The sequence below is a fragment of the Ammospiza caudacuta genome, chromosome 3 (genome assembly GCF_027887145.1).
Source record: "Ammospiza caudacuta isolate bAmmCau1 chromosome 3, bAmmCau1.pri, whole genome shotgun sequence".
NCBI classification, from domain to species: Eukaryota; Metazoa; Chordata; class Aves; order Passeriformes; family Passerellidae; genus Ammospiza; species Ammospiza caudacuta.
In genome coordinates this window covers 93,912,262-93,933,689 of record NC_080595.1, presented here as the reverse complement: position 1 = coordinate 93,933,689, position 21,428 = coordinate 93,912,262, and the positions used below count along the sequence as shown (strand labels likewise).

General features: G+C 38.6%; 1 protein-coding gene across 6 annotated transcripts in view; it reads right to left on the bottom strand.

Moving 5' to 3' along the window:
- Window positions 1-395: 395 nt before the first annotated feature.
- SNX14 (sorting nexin 14) overlaps window positions 396-21,428 on the bottom strand; it is a 45,238-nt gene continuing 24,205 nt past the window's right edge. For 2 of the 6 annotated variants that reach the window (XM_058802647.1, XM_058802652.1), the window contains exons 16-29: window positions 19,522-19,548; window positions 15,780-15,912; window positions 14,916-15,117; window positions 13,881-13,964; window positions 13,644-13,744; window positions 13,246-13,357; window positions 11,465-11,505; window positions 11,174-11,293; window positions 6,852-6,975; window positions 6,143-6,307; window positions 4,984-5,079; window positions 4,192-4,283; window positions 3,981-4,037; window positions 396-617 (exon numbers count right to left, since the gene is read on the bottom strand). In XM_058802647.1, the coding sequence (XP_058658630.1) occupies window positions 579-617; window positions 3,981-4,037; window positions 4,192-4,283; window positions 4,984-5,079; window positions 6,143-6,307; window positions 6,852-6,975; window positions 11,174-11,293; window positions 11,465-11,505; window positions 13,246-13,357; window positions 13,644-13,744; window positions 13,881-13,964; window positions 14,916-15,117; window positions 15,780-15,912; window positions 19,522-19,548 (1,393 nt within the window). In that variant the 3' untranslated portion in view covers window positions 396-578. Of the gene's footprint in view, window positions 621-3,980; window positions 4,038-4,191; window positions 4,284-4,983; window positions 5,080-6,142; window positions 6,308-6,851; window positions 6,976-11,173; window positions 11,294-11,464; window positions 11,506-13,245; window positions 13,358-13,643; window positions 13,745-13,880; window positions 13,965-14,915; window positions 15,118-15,779; window positions 15,913-19,521; window positions 19,549-21,428 lie in introns of all 6 variants that reach the window. The other 4 variants (XM_058802650.1, XM_058802649.1, XM_058802648.1 and 1 more) reach the window with 2 other exon arrangements.

The following is a 21,428-nucleotide window of genomic DNA, read 5'->3' as shown; positions in this document are numbered from 1 at the left end:
CCGTTATTATTTTAAGAGGGCTTTAGATTTGAAGGTCAGGTGTTGAAAAGACTCAGTTACAAATGTGATTTTCCATGCTCACAGAAAGATGAAGGCTAAAGACAGTTCTGAGATTAGTTGATTATATCTAACAGATTCAATCATATACCTTTGTTTGAAAAAAAAAAAAAGGATTTGATAAGACACTTTAAAATAACTTAATGGGAGCATTCTACAACTTCTTCCAACCAATTTTTCTACATATACTTTCAGGAAGACATCTAGTAATTGCTCTTTCAGCAAAGCATAAGTTGGCTGATTGCCCAGCTGTCTCTTTTGATGTCATCCTGTAATTTCATTCACTGACAGATTTTGGTGAAATTAATTAGACTTTTACTAGTAATAGCTAAAACAAATTTTAAATTAAAAGTACAAATATTTTATTTACTTGCAATTGGTATTAAATTTTAATATCTTTATTGCACAAAGGTATTTTTTGAACTTAAATTTTATGTTATTTACAACAAAATATACAAGGCAATGTTAAAATGTCACATGTCCATTACAACAGTGCACAGCAGATCCTACTGGGTGTCCACTCACATCCAGCTTGACACAGAGCTTGCTTCCTTTGGACCCTGCTAAACAGGAAAGGGGGGAAATTTACTTATTAAGTTTGAAAATGTGTATTTACATAGAAATGACTGAACTCAGCAGCAACGATTAATGGTATCTGAAAACATCCACCTGAAACCAGAGTTAAGAGAATGGAAGGCTACTGAGTTTTTAATATGATTTCTTAAAATAAATGTTTTCTTCTTTCTCTAGCAGTTCCCACTTCTCCCATTACTAACTGCTAAATACAGTTTTCTTAACACAGCGATTTTCTGCTCTGGAAATTGTACTGGAGAGATATTTTTTCAATTGGATTTCTTTCCTTACTCTGCCCAGAATGCTTTTTCCCTTTCAGCTGTCCCTTTTCCTTGTATCCTGTCTGACAGACCCCCAAGGGACTGGCTGTACACTATCTCAGCAGTGTTTCAGCTCCTGGGGCTGGCTGACTTACAGGTGCTGCCATCAGGCACAGCACACACCGAGCGATGCAGGAACATCCGCACGGGTACGTGCGGCAGGAAACGCCTTCAAGATACCAATCTCAAGAGTGGAAGCAGACTGACATCCCCACTAAGGAAAATCTTCCTATTCCTCCCATCACTGTTTTCCCTGCCAAAGGAGCGGTGCTCAAAACAAAACTCCTGGATGCTCAGTTTCCCCTTTACAAGCTGACTGGTCAGAAACATTTTTCCATTCTTCAGTGTAACTACAAAAACATTTTAGTGTGAAGCATCTCAAAAAGGACCAGTCAATGCTGAAAAGAGAGAATAGGCATTGGATTGATTCCCCCCGATACATACATGCATGGGTAGCTGAGAACCAGTCATTACTTTTAAAGTTCCCCCCTGCAGTTGTTAGGAAGAAACAATTCTCTTTCCAAGTGGCTTCACAGTGACAAGTGTTTGCAGTGATTTTGGGGAAATGTTTTTAGGGCTCTGGATGAAAACCACCGCCATCCCTCCACCCTCTCCACCTTGCATTTCCCCTCTCAGTCCTGATACACTGACAACCAGGTCCCACTGCCAAACATCACAGATGCAGATGTTCTGTATTGCTCTCAGTAAATAGCTCCAGTTCCCAGCTGAAGTATTTTTCTTCCTTTCCCCTACTGAAATCAGGGCCAGAGATTCCCTTGCTATGTCCCCATCAGCTTCAGTCACAGGGGACGGGGAGCCCATCCCTCAACAACCCCTGCCATTTCACCAGGAGCAAAGGTGGCACTAGAGGTCCCTCCTCAGCAGGTGGTTATGGAACACTGCAGAGCAGCTGGGCAGTGTCATGGTTAAGCAGGAAAAAAGGATACAAAGAAGCAGAAAACATGATCTTGATTTACCTTGAATAATCTTTCTCTTGGTTTGTTTTTGAAGAAAAAGGTATTTTTTCCCCATTAAATATCCAACACATCTATGAAACCACAGCATGGCTGGTGTTCGAAGGTGCCTCTGGAGGTCACCTGGTCTAGACCTCAAGCAGGGCCTCCTAGAGATGCTCAGGACCATGTCAAGCCAGTTTTTAAGTATCTCCAAGGATGACTATCCCACAGCATCCCTGGGCAACCTGTGAGAGTGCTTGGTCACCCTCACAGTGAAGAAGTGTTTCTTGATGTTCAGAGGGAACCTCTGGTGTTTCAGTTTGCGCCTGGTGCCACTGGTCCTGTTGGTGGCCACCACTGGTTCTGTCTTTGTACCATCCCTTCAGTATTTATAGACACCAGTAAGACCCTCTGAGCTTTCTCTTCTCTAGGCTGAACAGTCCCTGCTCTCTAGCCTCTTCTCACAGGAAATATGCTCTAGTTCCTTCATCATCCTCATGGCTCTCCACCAGATTCATTCCAGTATGTCCATGTCTATCTTGTACTGGGAAGCCCAGAACTCCAGGTGTGGCCTCACCATTGCTGAGCAGAGGAGCACCATCACCTCCCCTGACCTGCTGGCAACACTGCTCCTACTGCAGCCCAGGACACCACCAGCCCTTTGTTCCACTTTATGTCTTTCCAGCTGGCTGGCCCCATCCCAGCACCTGGGGCTGTTCTTGCCCAGAACAGGACTCTGCACTTCCCTTTCTTGAAGTTCATGAGGCTCCTGCCAGTCGATTTCTCCAGCCTGTTTAGGTCCCTTTGGAAGGTAGCACGGCCCCCTGGTGCACCAGCCACTCCTCCCAGTTCTGTGTCATCATCAGGCTTTGCTCTGTCCCATCATCCAGATCATTAATGAAGCTGTTTAACAGGACTGGAGCCACAACTGACCCCTTGGATATCTCCATGTTACTGGCCTGCCTCCAACCAGACTTCATTCCGTTGATCACCACCCTCTGGGCCTGACTGGTGCTTTAAAGACTATTTAAATGCCACTCATTTTTTCCACAACCAACTGAAGAAAGACCAGTGTTCCAATAAATATATATAATTAGCTGCTGAGATACAAAACCAGTTCAGCTGAGTAAAATAGCAGGGCTAAGTCAGGTCCTTTTCCTGCACTCAAGTTCCCAGGCTACTTCCTTGTTCCCTTGGTCAGCTGTCTGAGCACTGGCTGGAGGAGGGCAGCTACAGAGCTGACACAAAGTAGGTCAGACTTGCTGAGCCAGCCTCATTTCACTGAAAACAATGCAAGTGTCCTGGCTTGTTCCAAGACCTTGTATTTGTTTCTGTTTGTCATGCAAAACAAATCACTGCTGGCACTCTGCAGTTGTCAGGCACAGGGTTCATGCAACGAACATTTATTGTTAGTGAGGGAGCTTTTAAAATTTGTTTGGGGTTTTGTTTTTTACTAGCTAACTAGCAGGTACTTCCTGCTTGCCATGAAGACCAAACTCTAAAATTGCTATGTAAAAATCTGTCAAGGTTTGATACACACAAGAACAAATACCAGACAGATCCCAAACCTAATGATATGCATTTATACAGCCATTTCTCTTGTGCAAATTCTTTCTCCTTTATCTGGATAGCTGAAGTTAACATTGCAGTGACCAAATTAGAGGTAAGAAATCCTCCTGCCAGATATTCTTGAGAAAAATGCTGCAGCTTGACATGAACTTTGCATGCAGAATTCCCTTCCTAAATTGAAAAATGCATAAAATAGAGTGGAGACAAATCAATCAAAGAGAAAGGCACAGAGATCCCAACTGCTTGTTGATCTGTCCAACTCTCCTGAAAGGCAACTCAGACTTGCTGCATGCTGAACAATTTGGGCTCGAGGTGATTTAGAAAGAGCTAATTAGCCAAAATGTAAGTAATCTGGATTTCAATTATTTCAACACACTGGAAAACACATAATTTCCCCCAAAATTAAGAATTAATATTAGTAATAACAACTGCAAAAATGCACCAGTGATCAGACTCAGTAGCAGCTTGAAGAATTCTGCAGTTCTTGAATGGAGTTAGCACATACCTTACACAGCTCTGGAAAGAGCTCTTGAATCCCAATGTCCAGCAGAACATAGGTTAACTAAAAGAAAATACAGAAAATTAAGGACACTCCAGGGCAAAACTACTGCTTTTTATTCTTGGTTCTGAGTAAGAGCCCACTCCTCTGCTGTATCAAACATTCACTTTAGAAAATCCTGTGCCAGAAGGCAAGTTTGTCACACGTTATGAGTTACCTGTTTGTTGAGCACTGGTTGCTGCAGTCCATCAAACAGAAGCCTGATGCCTTCATATTTAGCCTCTTCCCCAATGCACTTGCCTATTAAATCTAGACCAAATTCCAAAAACAAATATACAAATCATGAGGAAGTACTGCAAAGCAGTTTTATGATGCAGTTATAGAACTTGATTAATTAATAAGAAAAAAAACTGTTTAAATTAGAGCTCAATTTCTTTTCTGTCTCAAATGGTAAATGGAAAAAAACCCCACACTTCTGGGTTCATACTTTTCTCCTCCCTTTCCTTCAGGGCTCCACACCTAAATAATTACTACACTTTCTGTAGTATTTGTAATATTGTTTTGTTCTAATGCACTGTTTAACAAACCACAAGTGGATTTTTAAACATTACTTTCAATTAAATGGGCCCCTCTTTCCTAGTTTATACAGTGCAAGCTGTACCTTCCAGCTTAATGATGTGCCCTTTTTTTAACACAGTTTTCATCTGTATAAAATACAAACCATAGGAACATTCTAAAGATGAAAAATTACAGTACTAAGTACATATGTAAAGCTCTTGATTTCCATCAGCATGTCTTTATTAAATAATCACTATGCTACAGCCTTAGTCAGCAATAGTTAAATGACAAAACTCAACTGCTGGGTTTTTACACCTGGTATTCCAGTAAACTTAAATCTCAGCAGCCCAAGTATTATTTGATTTGGAAAGACAGTATATGACTGGATTTGGGTTAAATATCTGCTTGAACAATTAACCACACTCATACAGGCAGTCATGGAATACAGAACCTGGAATGTATTTCATCATCTCTTCAAAAGTCTGCTTTGCTCGTTTCTGTTTGTCCTGGAGAGAGCGAGGCTCAGTGTTCTCACAGAACACAGCATCTGCAGAGAAGACACATGGAAAAAAAAATGTATCTTGAGGCAGCTACACATCACTGACACAGAAATGTGTTCTGGATTGTGGCTTCAAAACTGAACTTCTCTGTATTGTGTTGATTAGAAGGGAATTCTAGTCTTGTCAGATCATACTTTTTGCTTACATTAGCCCGATCAAACCCAGAATGAAGGACATCATCTGAAGGACAATCCCATCTGAAGGACAATCACCTTTTCACAGTTTGTTTCCATTCTTTTCAAAGTTTAAGGAATTCTCTTTAAAGTTTGGATCAATTCCATTTTAGGTTAGTTATGATCTCCTTAATCACAATTTCCCCTATGCTTTCAAAACTATAAGCAGTATTTACAGCTTGTGCTAAAACACTGTCTGGAACTGTCAAAAACTTCAAATTTAGCTATGAATTAGGAAGCAAGTATTGCTATTAACATGAAGTAACAGGTGCTCAGTTTTGGTTTTAGGCTTTGGAAGTCTTACTGCACTCCTTTTTTGCCTTTCACAAGCTTCATTTTTGGTTTGGTAAGGACAGAGCTGTCCTGAATCCAGAGTTTTGGCCAGATGCATTGTTTGGATTAGAATGCAGTCACGTAATACTCTACAGTTGTGAGGCAATTTAAAATTTTTTTTAGTCAATCTCCTCTTCCCTTATTTGAAGGTCACGAACACTCAAGCCCTCTCAAGAGCTGACCACAACAAAGGGAACCAAAAAATTAACAATAAAAGACTGATTTAGTACACAAGTGAAATAACTTGACAACTTCATGAAACATTTGCATTGATGCACTAAACTACTTTATTCTGTTTTTCTTGTTCTTTGCACACCCAAGCAAATTACTATTCATAATACTTTCTGTAACCATCACTGACAACATAGGTGGCTCAACATCTTTCCACAACAAGCTCTGAAGTTAGTCCAGCCCCACTTGATTTTCAATACTCCACCGGTGTTAGTCAGCATTGCAAAGTTTAGGATTTGGAAACTTCACTGAAGGGATTTCAAACACCAGACTAAAGCAATATTTTGCCATCAAAGATGTAACTATTACTGACCTCTGAGTAGTGTTATCAGAGAAACCAACCGGTGCTCCTCAAATAGCTGTTCTAACTTGTTATGCAAGTAATAGTCTGTGTAGAGTTCCAACGTGTTTTTGAAGAGAATTCTTCCTCCCATCAAGAGATGATGCAGCCAGTCAGGAATGCGGAAAACTACCCTACCTGCAAAGTCACAGCAACATCTATGAGTAGTAACACATGAGGGTCTCCTGCTATACATGCTAAAAGAATCATTTATTCAAAAGAAAAGGAAAAAAAACACTGCAAGCATGAAAAAAAAATTCAGTTTTGTTAGTGCAGCACTGAAAATATCAGCATTCTCCACAGTGCTTATCAAATACTTCCTTTAGCTATTTCTATTAATTTAACAATTCCAATTCCCAGAGTCTACCAGCAGCCTAGGTAGGCCTGAGAAAAGGGATGAGACCTACTCTCATAAACTCATACTCCTGAGATGCAGAAAGATGGAGACATAACAAAGCAACTAAGCAATGATGAATGATAAATGACATTTTAGCACCACAGTAAATAAATTAAGTCTTCTAATAAAGTCTTCTAAGGAATGACCATGTCACTAAGTTGTATATTAGCTTGAAAGTGTTGAGTTATATATGACTGCTACAATAGGATTTCATTTCTTACCAGAGACTGTGAACTTTGTATTTGTCATGAAGGATATGAATAATTAAGAGAAATCACTTCTTACCAACATACATTAAGTAGTCATAGACTCCTTCTACAGTCATCATTTCCAGGAAATAGTTCTGATTTTGTCGCCTTTCTGTATTCTCAGACCGGTTTGCATTGTTCTTGAACAGATCATTAAAAAGCTAAAAACAGAAACATAAGACTGAAACTGCATCCAAAGGCAAAAGGATAGCCACAGTTCTTTGGACTGGTTTATTTTTATAGAAGCAGCTTCTTTCCAGAGCTTTCAAAGAACTGATCAGGGGTGTTGATTTGTTTCATTGTTTCTGGTTTTGTTTTTTAAAATGCTTCGCTTTCCAATAAAGAGCACATCACATGCTGCCAAGATATACAACAACCAAAATACCTGGGTTCACAACAAATCAGCACAGGAACATGAATTCATGAGCTTTTCTGCTCCCACTACCTTCTTCCAACCTAAACAATTGTATGATTGTATGCATCTAGATTTTTGTCATAGGCTCTGATTTCCTTGATGCACCCTGCTCTGAAAATGAGGGGCTAAGACAATACAGAGTTTGTCTGCCTTAAATCACAAGGGAAGCCTACAACAACAAAGTACTCCTAAAAGTTCCTGTTGGCTTCCACTTGAAATAAATACAATGGTTTCTAGACCAAATATACAAATTTTTACACAGAGAAATACCTTTTTGCCCTGCCAGTTTAATTATTTATAGTAAAATCTTCACGAACTAACATTTAGGTTTCTTTCCATTTATCTAATTTCTCAATTATATTCTTTTAGCCTTCTATTCTCCTATGTTATCACCTTCCTCCCTGATCCCTTTATTTCCTTGCCTTTGGTTCTTTCTGAAAATATACTGTAATTCTTGCAAAACTCCAAGAGGCTCTTCCCTGCACAGCAAAAGGGGTCCCAAATCACCTAGGCAGCAATCCTTGCCTTCCCTGCCCCCAAGTCTGGGAATCTTAAGAGAAGGAAAGGAAAAATCAGGATCTAAATCCTAATGCTTTCCATGTTTAATATCTAGCAATCCCTACCAGCAGTTTATTTTAAATTAACTTACCCCCAAAATAGTTAATCTAGATATAAAATAGGATTTACACAAGGTACTCTGTATTATGAAAAGAAAGTTCAAAAGTTTATGCCAGGGTTCTAAAAAAAATCCTGGAACTAGAAGCAAATGCTACATAATCACAGAATTGCCTAAGCTGAGGTGATTGCCACTCAGACAGGTTTTTTTTACCACTCCCAAAATAGCATTAGTTCCAAGGAACAGGAAGTAATTTGTTTATATATGGTTCACTTTCTGTACTGCAATTCTCCCCAAAATAAACAAAGCCAAAAATGTGCAAATCACAACATCACACAAGTCTCTAAACAGAATGCTTTGCACTCTTAGGAAAAATTACATCAGGACATCTGGGAAGAGTCAGGTTTTTGACCTGTACTCCTTCAGGCCCTCTCTTTAGTTAAATGCTGAGCTGCTGGTATTACCTTCACAAGGTTCAGTCAAACTAAACAACACCAACTTCTTACATAAATTACACAGAAGGGCAAATATGGCTCATGCACTGGTGGATGACTGGTATCCAGGAATGTAACAAACCTAAGCATAACACATAATTATTCACACCTACTTTATGGAAGGATCCCTGGTAGGTTGCTTAAAAAACTCCATATAAACTGAAGTCTACATCCTCCATAATACTGACACCAGAACAGCAGAAAAACCTTAGCTGTAGTATTGTAACTTAACAAGAGCCTCCTTTATTTTTTAGACACACCTCACGACCTGACAAAGGTGATACATACTGAGCCAACTCAAAGCAGCCCATTGAGCAATGCAGACACAGGTTCAGTGTCTGGAGGCCAAACTAAATCATTCACAGCAATCTGGTAGGTAACCTATTAAAAAATCAAACATGAAGGCCAGCTTAGGGCAAAGCTTCTTGATTTCAAGTGCTATTTCCTCTTTCACCCCAAACCAGAAGCAGCATCTTCTGAATGCTGACTGTACCTCCATACATGGATGATCTGTACTGCACCTTAAACAGCAATGGTTCCTTGAGCAGAGGCACACTCTGAAAGCATTTCAGAATGCAATCTATAGTGCACTGCAGCAGCCATAATACCAAGAGGCATTAGACCTCTACTTCCATGTTTTACACTTTCCAGTATCTTGGCAGAGAAGAAATTCAAGTGAAAAACACGCAACAGATTATCTAGCACAGAAGTTGAGATTATACTCACAGCTCAGATAAGCACAGGATTTTGCTTTACATGTTGCTGTGCATGTTAATATTTGAAACTGACACCACAAACCTCAATGCTGTCGTTATTTGTATCTTTAAGATTAAACAGTAATTATGATTATAACCATGAAATATTCTTAAAAGGTTTACAATGAGCAAATTCCATGAATTTGTATTGATTAATAATGGTAGTTGAGCTCTTGAAGTCAGTGAAAAACAAAAGACCAAAGTAATCCCTTGTACAATAGGCTACCATGCCTTACTGGGAAAAGCAAGCAAAGGAAGCATGAATGCTCATAGAAAGTGCCTCACAGAAAAAGTTACTCAATGGTGAGTGCATATGCAAACATACACCCATACATTCCAGCACAGGTGTGAACTGTACAAAAACAATACCATGACTATGAACAATATCTACAGCCAGAGGCATAAACCTCTCTTCTGTTCTTCCTGCTCATTTAAAAAGTACAGCAGATACCAAAAGAATAAGAAGAAAGATTTTATGTAGTCTCTGAATCATATCAGTCAAAGTGTCCACGTCTTCCTTCAAGTAGCTACTCAAAAACATTTATTATACTGCTGGTGTTCCAAAACCAGCTTTTATTGCTGTTGGCACGCCATCACAAGCCAGCAGAACAACGCCTTTATTGGCATCTTTGCAAAGTCTGCATCAGCTGAGAAGTCCTGACCTATTATAGCAAGTCTGACAAAAGTATGCTCAGAAGATGATCAGGCTGCTTACAGACCTTCAGAACCAAAACATGACCAGAAATCCTGCTAGTGCCCCTAGGAGGGGGAAGCAGAGTTTTTTGTTCCTTTTTTTTTTTTTTAACTAGGCAAGTTGGTAACTCTTATTTCTAGTGGATCTGATACAGGATGAAATCCAATTGCTCCTGGTTATATTGGGATTGATTACCCTCTTTCATTGTACATTTTTAAATAGAAATCTTTCCACCAATATTTAGACTACACAAACATACACACACCCCAGGAACACTCAAAAGGAAGGAGCATGCAGAAGATCTGTCAGAGCATTAGGCACATTTCTGACTGGGCCTGCCTAGACAGACCTTCAGGCATTTCCTATTCAGCCTGCTGAGGCAGAGGGAGCCTGCAGGTACCCACTCATGGCAGCACTGGGGAAGGTGCATTGTAACCCCAGCACAGTCCAACGTGCTGAAACTGAAATAAACAGACCCATGTCAGAAAAGACACATGAGAGCACTGTGGCAATACAAGCATAAGCTGAAAATCAACCACCATTTACCAAAAACCTGAGAAACTCTCTTGCTCTGAGATAACATGCTCTTCTCCCAAATGGGCACCTCGGGAAGCGCTAACCTTTCATCTGTCTGGCTGCCTGCCACATCCCCACACAAACTCCATGCAGGAGCTCCCACTGTCCTGGAACAGACATTTGGCATTTGCCTCCTTCACCAGGAGTGAGGTGCCTTGCTGCTTCACAGCAGTTACTGCACAGAATCACAGAATGGACTGCCTTGGAAAGGACCTCAGAGATCACCTAGTCCCAACCCTCTGCCATGGGCAGGGACACCTTCCACTAGACCAGGCTGCCCAGAGTTCCATCCAGTCTGGCACTAAATACTTCCAGGAATGAGGAATCCACAACCTCTATGAGCAATCTGCTCCAGCACCTCACCACCCTCACAGTTACATATTTTTCACATTTTTTCCTAATATCTAATCTAAACCTACTCTCAATTCCATTTCCCCTTGTCCTAAATGCTCTGAAAGTCTCACTCCCTCTGTCTTGTAGGCTTCCCTCAGGAACTGGTAGGCTACACATCTGCACAAAGATGTCACATCTCACAACAGAAGTGAAAGTGCAGAACTGGACAGCTCAAGTCTATGCCACACATATCTGGGGAGTAGGAAAGTGTGTCACTGCTGAGTCTCCTTTTGGTCTGGCCTTTGGATGGACTGAACACCCTCAGTGTCTGCATTCCTAGACAGCATTCTCCAGTTTGGCTTCATCTGAAATAATTTTAGTTAATGAGCTCTAAGACAGCTCCCTAGTATGAGAGAAAATGTATGGTCAGTTTTCCCCACTTCTGTAAAATGGGAAAGGAACATGACTTACTGTACCTTCTTGTTATTTTCAGAAGTGGGACTCAGAATGGTGAGTTCAGGCCTGCTTGGTTTAGGCTTGGGAGATTCACAGGAGTTGATAAAATTCATGATGAAAGGCTCCAAATGCTGACCTTTCTGAAAAAAAGATATGAGTGACTTGTCACATGCATAATTATAGGAAAGTGAAAACAAAAATAACAAAAACCCAAGAATTTTTAAACAAAGTTTTGATTAGCCTGTAATTCAGTAATCTCATAAAATTAGCTAATGAAGTTAAGATATTGGCAACCTGAAAGACTCACTCACCTCTTTCATCAGCTTTCCTGGAACAGATTTTATGATTTTACCTACAATTAGAAAGAAAGAAAGAAACAATATTTTCTGTTATCACTGTCTGATTTGAAAGACGTTTTGCTCTGCTAGATGTTATGTATTCATTCTCTATCAGTCATTTAAAAATACAATAATTTTAAAACGTGCTTTTTTTGATTTGGCACAAAACCCTATGAAAACAGTCTTGCACATAACCAGCTTGTAACCTAGTGATTATTACTCTTCAAGAAAATATACTTAGAAATATACAGATTATTAATCTGAATACTTTTTAAAAACCCCACAATAAAGTACTGCACCTCCATCTCTTCCAGAGTTTAATCATAAATAGCTCTAACACTGTAACAATAGTATTGCTTCAACACCAGTACAAGCAAAATTCCTTGTATTTAAGTTACTCCTAGAATCATAAACACTTATCACAGAGAAATCAAGATAACTCAGATTCTCCTCTTCCTGTAGAAAAATCAGCAAATATGGAGAGATTCTGTGGTGAACCAGCCTCAAAAACTCTGGTGAGTAGAATTTTCTAAACTGGACAGGTTACAGCCATGGCCTGAAAGATCAGCTCTTAGGTCCTGATAAGGCTATCAGGACATGGCACAGGAACTTTGAATGCTGAAAAATGAAAGTGTCTAGGACTAGATTTATTTTAAGCACTACAGTTACAGCAGTATTTTTCTTATCTACATGTCATTAAATTTGGAATTTACACTGAAAAGTATATACAATGATCAAATGATAACAATAAAAACTCTCATCCTCACAAAAAGCCCTACCAAAATGCCAAGACTTGTTATAATGTTCTTTATGGAAGTGAAGCATGGTCTCAGACAGGAAATGCATTACAGTAACACCATAATTATAAGCTTTTTAAGGGTGCACAGTTGGATCTAGAAGGGAGACCTGAAACAAAACCCAAACCTTTTGACTGAAGGCTGAGAACAGCAATCTCACTCCACAACTCATGAAGCAGACCAAGAGAAGGGCTGCCCCAGCAGGAGCACACCGTGACCAGGAGCTGCAGAAATGCAGCAGTGCAGCTCAGACACGGCTCTCTGGGACCACAGCCACAAGTGGCACAAGTCATGGAGACAGAATGGCCATGAGGTTGACCTGACCAGCTCAGGCCCACTATTCTGAGACAGCTACACTGCAGCCAAGTCACACTACAGTCAACCTTTGTGATTTATTATGAACTACTGTCAATAGGCATTAGAACTTCTCAATTTCCACTTGACCTGCCTGTATCACACACGGAGATTCTATTAACTAGCTCATGTTAGAAAATATCTTAACACCAGCTAATACCAGAAATATCAAATATTGGAGTTTTAAGGATAAAAAAATAAGAGGAGTTTGATCAATTAAAATCCAAAGGTAGTTTTGTAAGTGTTCATGCCATCTCATCTGCAAACAATGACAGACACATGCAGATTTGAGCTGTGACAACACTGTAAATTTTCTTGAACTATGCAATTTATTAAGAGAAACCTTATCTTGCTTGCTGACACAAAAATTCAAAAGCCACTTATGCAATTTTTGCCATAACTTCAAAAAATTTTTTTTTCTTCAAGGAAGAAATTATCAGCCTATCTTCCTTGCTGAGCTATAATTTTAGGGGCTGTGAAGGAGTAGAGTTCTTATTTCATACATCCACAAGAGTTATTCATTACTACAGTCAATCACAGAATTCAATCACAGCATCCACAGCATTCCTATTTGTCAGCATAAACAAATAGCATATTACATACCAAGATTCACATCAGGCAACATTTTATCAAGAAACTGAGTCTCTCCTCCATTAGGGGATAGGAAGTCAGCTAAAAGCTGGCTGTTACTTAGTTCTGGATGTTGCAGAAGTTTCTTTGAAACAAAAGGAACAAAGAAGGTATAAGTACTTTAAAACTAACCTTAAAAACCCATTTCTGAATAGCAAAAAGATATTCAAAGAGTATTATACTGTCACAGATATTGTCATTTGCGAGAGATTTCTACTTTCAGTCATGTGAAACTTTAACATTGCTCACTTGAATCCTTTCTGTAACTATAAAGTTACTTGGAGAGAAACGAACCCTCCCCCATATATTCTTTTATTAGTTTTATACCATTAGTTTTAGAATATTCTTTGCTCCAAATATTTGTTTGATACCTGCAGATATTCCTGAAACTCCTCTCTCTTGGATTTTAAGAACTCATAGTTCTTGGGGCCAATGATTCTCTTTGAGGGAAGCTGAGCATCAGGAAATGTACCTAGTAAACACAGCAAGGAGTTTAAATTATTCTTGTAGTGCAGTAAAAACTGATTTTATTATTTTAAATTTAATATAAGTAATGAATGATAATCACAGCAGGGAGAAAATGACTTTCCAAATGACAGAGAACGTACCATGAAATTCTGTAAGTTTTGATTCAAGCACGTAGAATTCAAGATACCTTCTGTAGACAGACCAGTGTTCAGGTTCATGTCCAACTGGTAAAAAAAAAAAAAAAAAGTTAAAAATAAACCAGGTTTTATGGCATCTGGGAGACAAATTAGGAACAGCAAACATATGCTGATTATCATAAGAAAAACCTCAATGACATTAGCCCTCTGTTGTAGTAACATAAACCTCAAGGTACTTTTAATGTTACAGTAAAATGCATAACTGGTAGACAGATATGGTACTTGCAAGGAAATTATCATTTATGGGATCACTACAATCTAAACAATGAAGTCCTGCATAACTTCAACATTAATGATGCTGACTACATCAGATCTATTTTCCAATGTAGAACCAAATGATTTAGAGAAATAGTACTTGCTGAATACAGTCCTCTGCATCACCAACTTGAATGCTGATGATTCTTAATTCTACCACTAAAGATACCACTAAATGCCTCTTAAATACTTTCTACTTATTGTGGAAGTATTAGTCTCGCTAAGATAAATCCCAGTAGCCTTAGGATGATGCTGTTTCCACCCTCTCCATATGGATGCATTGCTATCCAGATACTGGTAAACTAATTGCACGCCACAATGGTTCCTAATAAGCACAATTTTCATTTCCTAAGAACTAACTTTAAGGTTATATAAAAAATTATTTGTTGTTCATTATTCCAAAGTTCAGAATGGGTGAAAAAAATATGACAAGTGTTTATTAATATGAATTTTAAGATAAGTATTTTTGGAAAGAGAACATTTCAAACTTTGGCGTGAAGTCTAAATAGAACTGATTCATGCTGAGGAGTCAGTTCTCAATTTGCAAATGCTAAATGCAATCATTTATCTCCCAAACTCATTTCCTGAGAACTTTCAAGCCATTATTTTGAAATCAGAAGAACATATAAAAAACACACTTGCAAGAGTCAACAGAACACAGCACACTAGAATATTCTGAGTTCACTTTCAAATGACACTTTATTGATCTGCAGCATTGCATACCTGCCCTTCTGTCATTTCTCTCTACATCAATGCAGAATACAGGAATTCTCTCCTTTCTGTCTTTTCTTTCCAAGGAGGGATCATCAAAAAAATCAACGTATGGTATGCTGATTTTCCAAGCAGCGAGGTTGCGGGGTGTATTTGGGGTAGTAACAGCCTCCTCAGGAGAATCATCTTCCATCACCATAACACCTTCTTCAATCTGTAAGGATTCAAACAGAGATCTCCAGTTTATTTTAATTGGTACCAGTCTACCTCTGCTTCAAACCAACTCCCTCCTCTTCCCTTTTTCAAATTTTCCATTTGTCCTCCAACTGTGGTTCAGGTAACAATATCCCGTGCAGTAAATTCTACCATTGGCTCTATTCATGACTGTTTAGCATGGAAGAAAAACATTAACTCAGGGAGATATCCGAGACAAAGGAGAAAGGACTACTGGCTCCTGATCTATAGAGAGAATGCTGCATCACAGACCAACATGACAGTGATTTCTACACCATGTTATTTATGGTTTTAAGGTCTTGTGGCATGCTGCAGACAAAGAGCCATGCACACAGTCTTGTGCATGCCTTGCTACCCAGAACTGGAGAAAAAGTCATCGCTCACAAAAATATCTGACACTGCTACTTTTGGTATTTCTCTTTTGGTATTACAAAAACAATAAGCTCAGAAGCACAGAAACTGGGCATGTGACCTTGGCTTGTGAATGAATACAGGGAAGATAAGGCAACCTCATCAGAAACCAGGACATGAAAACTGTGTAGTGAAGAAAGCAGAAATTCAACATTTTCAAATGAGCAAAGGAAGGAAAAAAAAACCAAAGGCCAGCAAAGACTTCAAGTAAAATTTATTGACTCTACTCACAAAATCATCTTCTCCTTCATTTAAGTTATAGTTAGGCAACATAGCTCCTTCCATTGCAGAACTCTTGAATACACCTTTTATTTTGTTCCCTATTTTGCTGATTCCAAATGATTCTCCTCTCTTTTGTGTGGTCCTAGGATTACAGAAGCCACAGTTCACAACACAAGGTATATTATTACAGCTGCTCATTAGGCCATTGCACACCATTTGCAGATAAGAGAAACAACTCTATAAACAGGTATCAAATATATTTACAGTTCCACTTCTTTTAAATTCATTTATGGTATATCTGTTCTCTGATCAACCAGCAGATTTTCTTGATTACACTTTTTAAGAGACAGAGGATTCCCATACGCTTAACCGTGAGTAAACTCTTTTAAGAGTATCCTAGTAATTGATGACACAGAATAAACAATTAGCTAGGTAAAGCAACTTTGTTTTGACAGCAGAAACTGGGGTATTGCTACAGGCATGCACATCAAGTAGGTCATTAACTTTGTCCTTTTCCTTGTACTTGTATTTAAATATTTATCTTTCTACCGAGTGTAGATGCATTTTTTTAAATAGAATTTTACAAGCACATATCATTCAAGATAGACCTCAGTTTTTAAGCAGTAGAGACAGATAAAAGGAACATGCAAGGAGCAAGACTAAGCATGAGAGAAAACAGATGCAACTGAGGAATCCTGCCTTGAAGAGCCAGTCTGACTGAAAGATGAAGAGTTTTTAAAATCTCGCCACTTATGACAAAGCGTCCAAAAGCCAACAAACCAGGTATGGGACTAAAAAATATACAAATACTTGGGCAGCGAGCACACTCCTCACTGACAGATTTTTTTATCATTCTTATGCCCTTACACAAGTCCTGACACTGAAGATTACTTCTTGCATAGAAACGCTAGCAATTTTGGAAAGAAAAATGTTTCTGTTGAATATAGAATCAGCCTGAGGTTCCTTGTGGTGATTCAATACATACAGATGAGAGACAAGTTAAAAATCAATACAGGAACTTCAGAATCAAACATTCAAAACAAATTTATAGATTGCTATTAGATGCACAACTAGTACTTTGGAGGACAAACAATCCTGTTTCTTTTTCCTTTAAAACAAGAAACTGTGGACTTCTGGAAGGGATTACAAAGAGAACCGCAGCTATCAGCAGGTAAAGCATATTCATCATTCATAAAACCATGCAGACAACACCAGCTGCTGACTCCAAGCATGCACATGCATGTTCCTAACTACCTTCCTGTTTACAATCTTACACAGACTGTGTACATGACTGAAAATGCATAAATAACCCACTGTTTTCCCAATTTTTTTGCTTTTTCTATCTCATCTAATCATCAGCTCCAAAGCATACTGGTACCATCTATCTTAATTATCTTGTCTATGCAATGACAAGGTTGCTTGGCTGCTTGCAATCTAAATCCATATTTGAAAAATCTTACTCCATTCTTGAACAACTCCTATTACATGTTACTGTGCTGAACCGAGCTGTTTCACATAAGGGACCCTGCCTGAATCTTGTTCAAGTGCTTCAACACTGGGCTAGAAAACACAAACCTCCATCAGACAAAACTAGCTTTTCTGGAAGGCTGGTATTTCAGACCTTTGGCTTAACCTTGAAGGGAATTTTCATAATTCCTCTGAAAACTAGTGCAGTTCTCAAGAGTTTGAGCAAAAAACATCGATTGCACAAGGTCAGTGATTTGACAGGAGAACTCCAGTCTCAAATCAGTTCTTCCCCACACTGAGCATGCTGCAGGTGAAAGCAGCATTCCCCTGTGAGCTGTATGCAGCCAGAACTCAACCTGGCAGCCAGGAACCAACCCTTCCAGCCCCAACACAGAGCCCACAGACTACACCATGTAAATAAAAAGCAATCACTGAACTGGACAAGTATCAAGTAACAAACTAGGATGGGAATCTCTTCACAGGAAGTGACAAATCCAGAACAAACACCAGTGAATGAGAGGGTACACAGACACTCTCCATTATATATGGACAGAACACAGGACTGGTTTGGCAAAAATCATTGATCACAAATCACATTAGATGACCATGGAAATGTGTGGATGTTACCAAAGATGGATGGACTAACAACAGGATGACTTGACACTCCAACGAAATGGAACTATAAAAAAATATATACAAAAGGTATCATGATGAAAATCTAACAGATTCACTGGCCAAGCAGAAATAGAAAAATACCTTGAGACTAGGTAGAAGGAAAGATGGGACTAGGATAGGGGCAGGTTCAAGACAAGAAGGACCAAAGATGACAGGAGGTAGCCAGTTTAGAACAGAGACAAGACTTTTTTTAAGACCTGTCAACAAATGTATATACATCCAAAACTTGATGGAAAAATAATTCACTCCCTCTAGTGCTAATCCATATTATAGCATTATTAGACCATCACTCTATAGTTGATTTCTCAGGAGGGCCCTCTGTGCAGAGTCTACAGGCTCCAACATTCCTGAAGAATGATGTGACAGCAAGAGCTTGGAACACTCATTTTTTTCAGACATTCCAAAAGTAACACATACCTAACATTTAAAAAATGACAATTATCATTTACTCTGTAACAGGGAATTGCAGACTGAAGAAGTCCACTGTGCACTGTGACATTCTTCAATCCTGGATGGCTGCAAAATCATTTTCCCACAGGATGCCTGCCTCATTCAGTGCACTGAAGAGACCCTGGCAGGTGATGAGCCAGGGCTGTGCAGCTGAAGAATGACGCTGTGAGCCTCTCTGGGTCAAGAAGGACCAGACCAGTTGTATATATCAGACCAGGCAGATATCAACATGCATGTGAAGTCATATTACAATTTCCTTTGGCTGACTAAACTCCCTACACAGAGTCAGGAGAAATGCTGCATTTGAAAATCAATGAGCTGCATTTATAACTCAATAAATCCTTATTGCTCAACAATCAAGCAAGTTATAGCTCAACATGCTGAACTGGCACATAAAACATAAAACCATCTAATTACCTTGATTCTCAGCTTGAAAAATTGAAAAATTTCTCCTCAAGACTAACATGAGCAAACTATGTCATACTTATCCCTCTGTTAAATTCTAAGGAAAAGATTGTTTTCTGAGTTTGGATACCATGTATTTAAAGAGGCATGAATAATGAGAAAACAAACCACTGGACAGCTACTAAGGCATTAATGAGTGGTCATATACTACCTATGGCAAATTATAAAAACTAGCATATGCTGTCATCAAAACTGTAACAGTCACAACTGTTGGGTTTGAGTGCTTAAAAATCATAAACTGGTTATATTTGCAAGTGATGTTAGACAATGATCACTCCAGATCACACAGCTTGCAAGATAAAACAAGCACCTAAGTGGATAACAATATGACATGGAGTAAAGGAAATTTTGGAGCAGCTACCAGTCACCAAAAAAAAAAGTTTCAAGCTCTGGAAATATATTTCAAAACAAATGGCAACAGACTGTTAAAAGCGAAGTGTTAATGTACAACAAACAATATTAATGTAATGCAAACATGTGAAATTAGCGATTAAGCAATTTCTAAACACTTGTGAAAAGGACATGGGGAGTAAAGCTTTTTGTGAGGAGCACTGCACCTCAGACCAGAGAAGACATTCATGTCTTTTACAAATAAAATGAACAGTTAATTACTGTTACAAAGGTTGTATGATGAAGTCATGAGAGATGCAGCATAGCTAACACAAAACATTTATTGAGTGTTAGATAGACTTACCGTAAGTCATCCAAACTCAGGCTACTTCTGCAACAACAGGCAAATAAATTACCTCAGAGCCCAGCAGGAAATCAAAATAAAACAAAACCAAAACAACAAAAGAACCCAAACCAAACCAAATCTGACTGACCTATCCCAATAAAATTGAAAAGGCTTTGACCATCACCACAGGTTAAGAAAAGAGGTAGTACAATTAGGAGTTCCTGACCTAGAATCCCAAGGAAGTGAAATGTGAACAGTGTCATCTCATCTCATCATCACAAGCCTGGCCTTTGGATTTGAACCATCAGATATTGAAACTTTCAGGAGATTCAGCACAAGCAACCACAAATTAATGGAGAACAACTTTCATTCTTAGAGTTAGCTGTAGTGCCAAATAGCCAGCTAACTTTTCCTCCTACCTATATTCAGAAGTCATGTAGGAATCAAGTAATTTGGCCAATACAATGAAAAGGCTGTGTACACCTTGTGTAATAACATATGCTCTCTTCCTCTCTGTATTAGTACAGTATATAAATACATAATACAGTATAATATATGTATTAGGTATAGTAAGAGCCACTATTAAAAGTTAAAATTTTTAATATTTGTAGTTCACAGGTTTTAAGAGCTGTCAGGCATTTTTGACATTCTGCATAACCTGGTACATAGAATCAATGCCTCAGACATCAAACCAATCAAGATGTTTAAATGAATTAACTATAAACACTGTCATCACACACAGGATTTTAATTTATTGGAGCTAGTGAATTGTGGACAAACTAGCATGAGATAAAAACATTAAAATTTTAGATTTTGTTTTACAGAAGGATCTGACTGGAAGACATACTACCTTTGGCTGTGTAAACTGTGAAACTGGAAATATAACCTAGCAGATTAGAAATGATGACGACTATTACATTGCATAGAACTTTTCACAGACTTAATTCCATGGGTTTTTCTCCTAACCACTCCCTGAAATTGTTAGTATCTTTTATGCATGGTCCTTTAAAAAATTATTTCATTTCACTGCTATTTAATATGAGAGACCAGGGTGTGTCTATTTCTATTAGTGGTTTTTGTATGTAGAAAATCAAGACAGATATGCACAAATCCAGAAATCTGTGAATTCACACTACATAACAGCTCCTCTTTCTTTGTAAGCCTTTCAACGCAGACTACATTTAAGTAATGTAGTAACGTGTTATAAATACATAAATGTGAGAGAAGGAGAGGGAATTCTTCTTGTCTCTTCCATGCTACCCAAATTAAGTTGGCAGAACTAGAACTTGAAACATCAGTTATCACAGGCCACACATATAAAATATTAGGTAAAAAACATCAGTTACATAGTTAAAACTCATGACAACCACAGTTAGTTATCAAGTTGTCAGAACAACCTCAATGTGACTTCTTTACACTCCAGAAACCCTTGGCACTGCCCACCTATTGCCTTGGCAGTTTTCATAGCACATTATTTGTCCTGTCTGCAAAAAGCTATGATTGTTCTGTACAGTTCAAAGAAGTGATTCAAACCAAAAATTACACAGATGTCACTTCTTCCTACTTTTCCACCTATATTTTCTAGAAACTCTAATTTTCTTGTCTTGCAATAAGGGAAATGTTTCAACACACTACCCTCATGCACATTCCACTGGGGTTTCATACTTACTTGATCTGGTTTTTTAACCAGCAGTATCTAAGCAATACACACACAGTACCCATAGCAAAGCACATCAAAAATATGGGAAACAAAACACATCTCTTTGCATGTAATTACTTTCAAGTGGAACTAATGATAGAATAAGAAAGATAAGGCAGGACAAAATAAATGGAATAACATCTGGAAAAATTCTGTGAGAAACCTTGATTTTTCCCCACCCTCTGGGAAGTGACTGTACACAATTCTGCAGAGGGAAAGTCCAAAG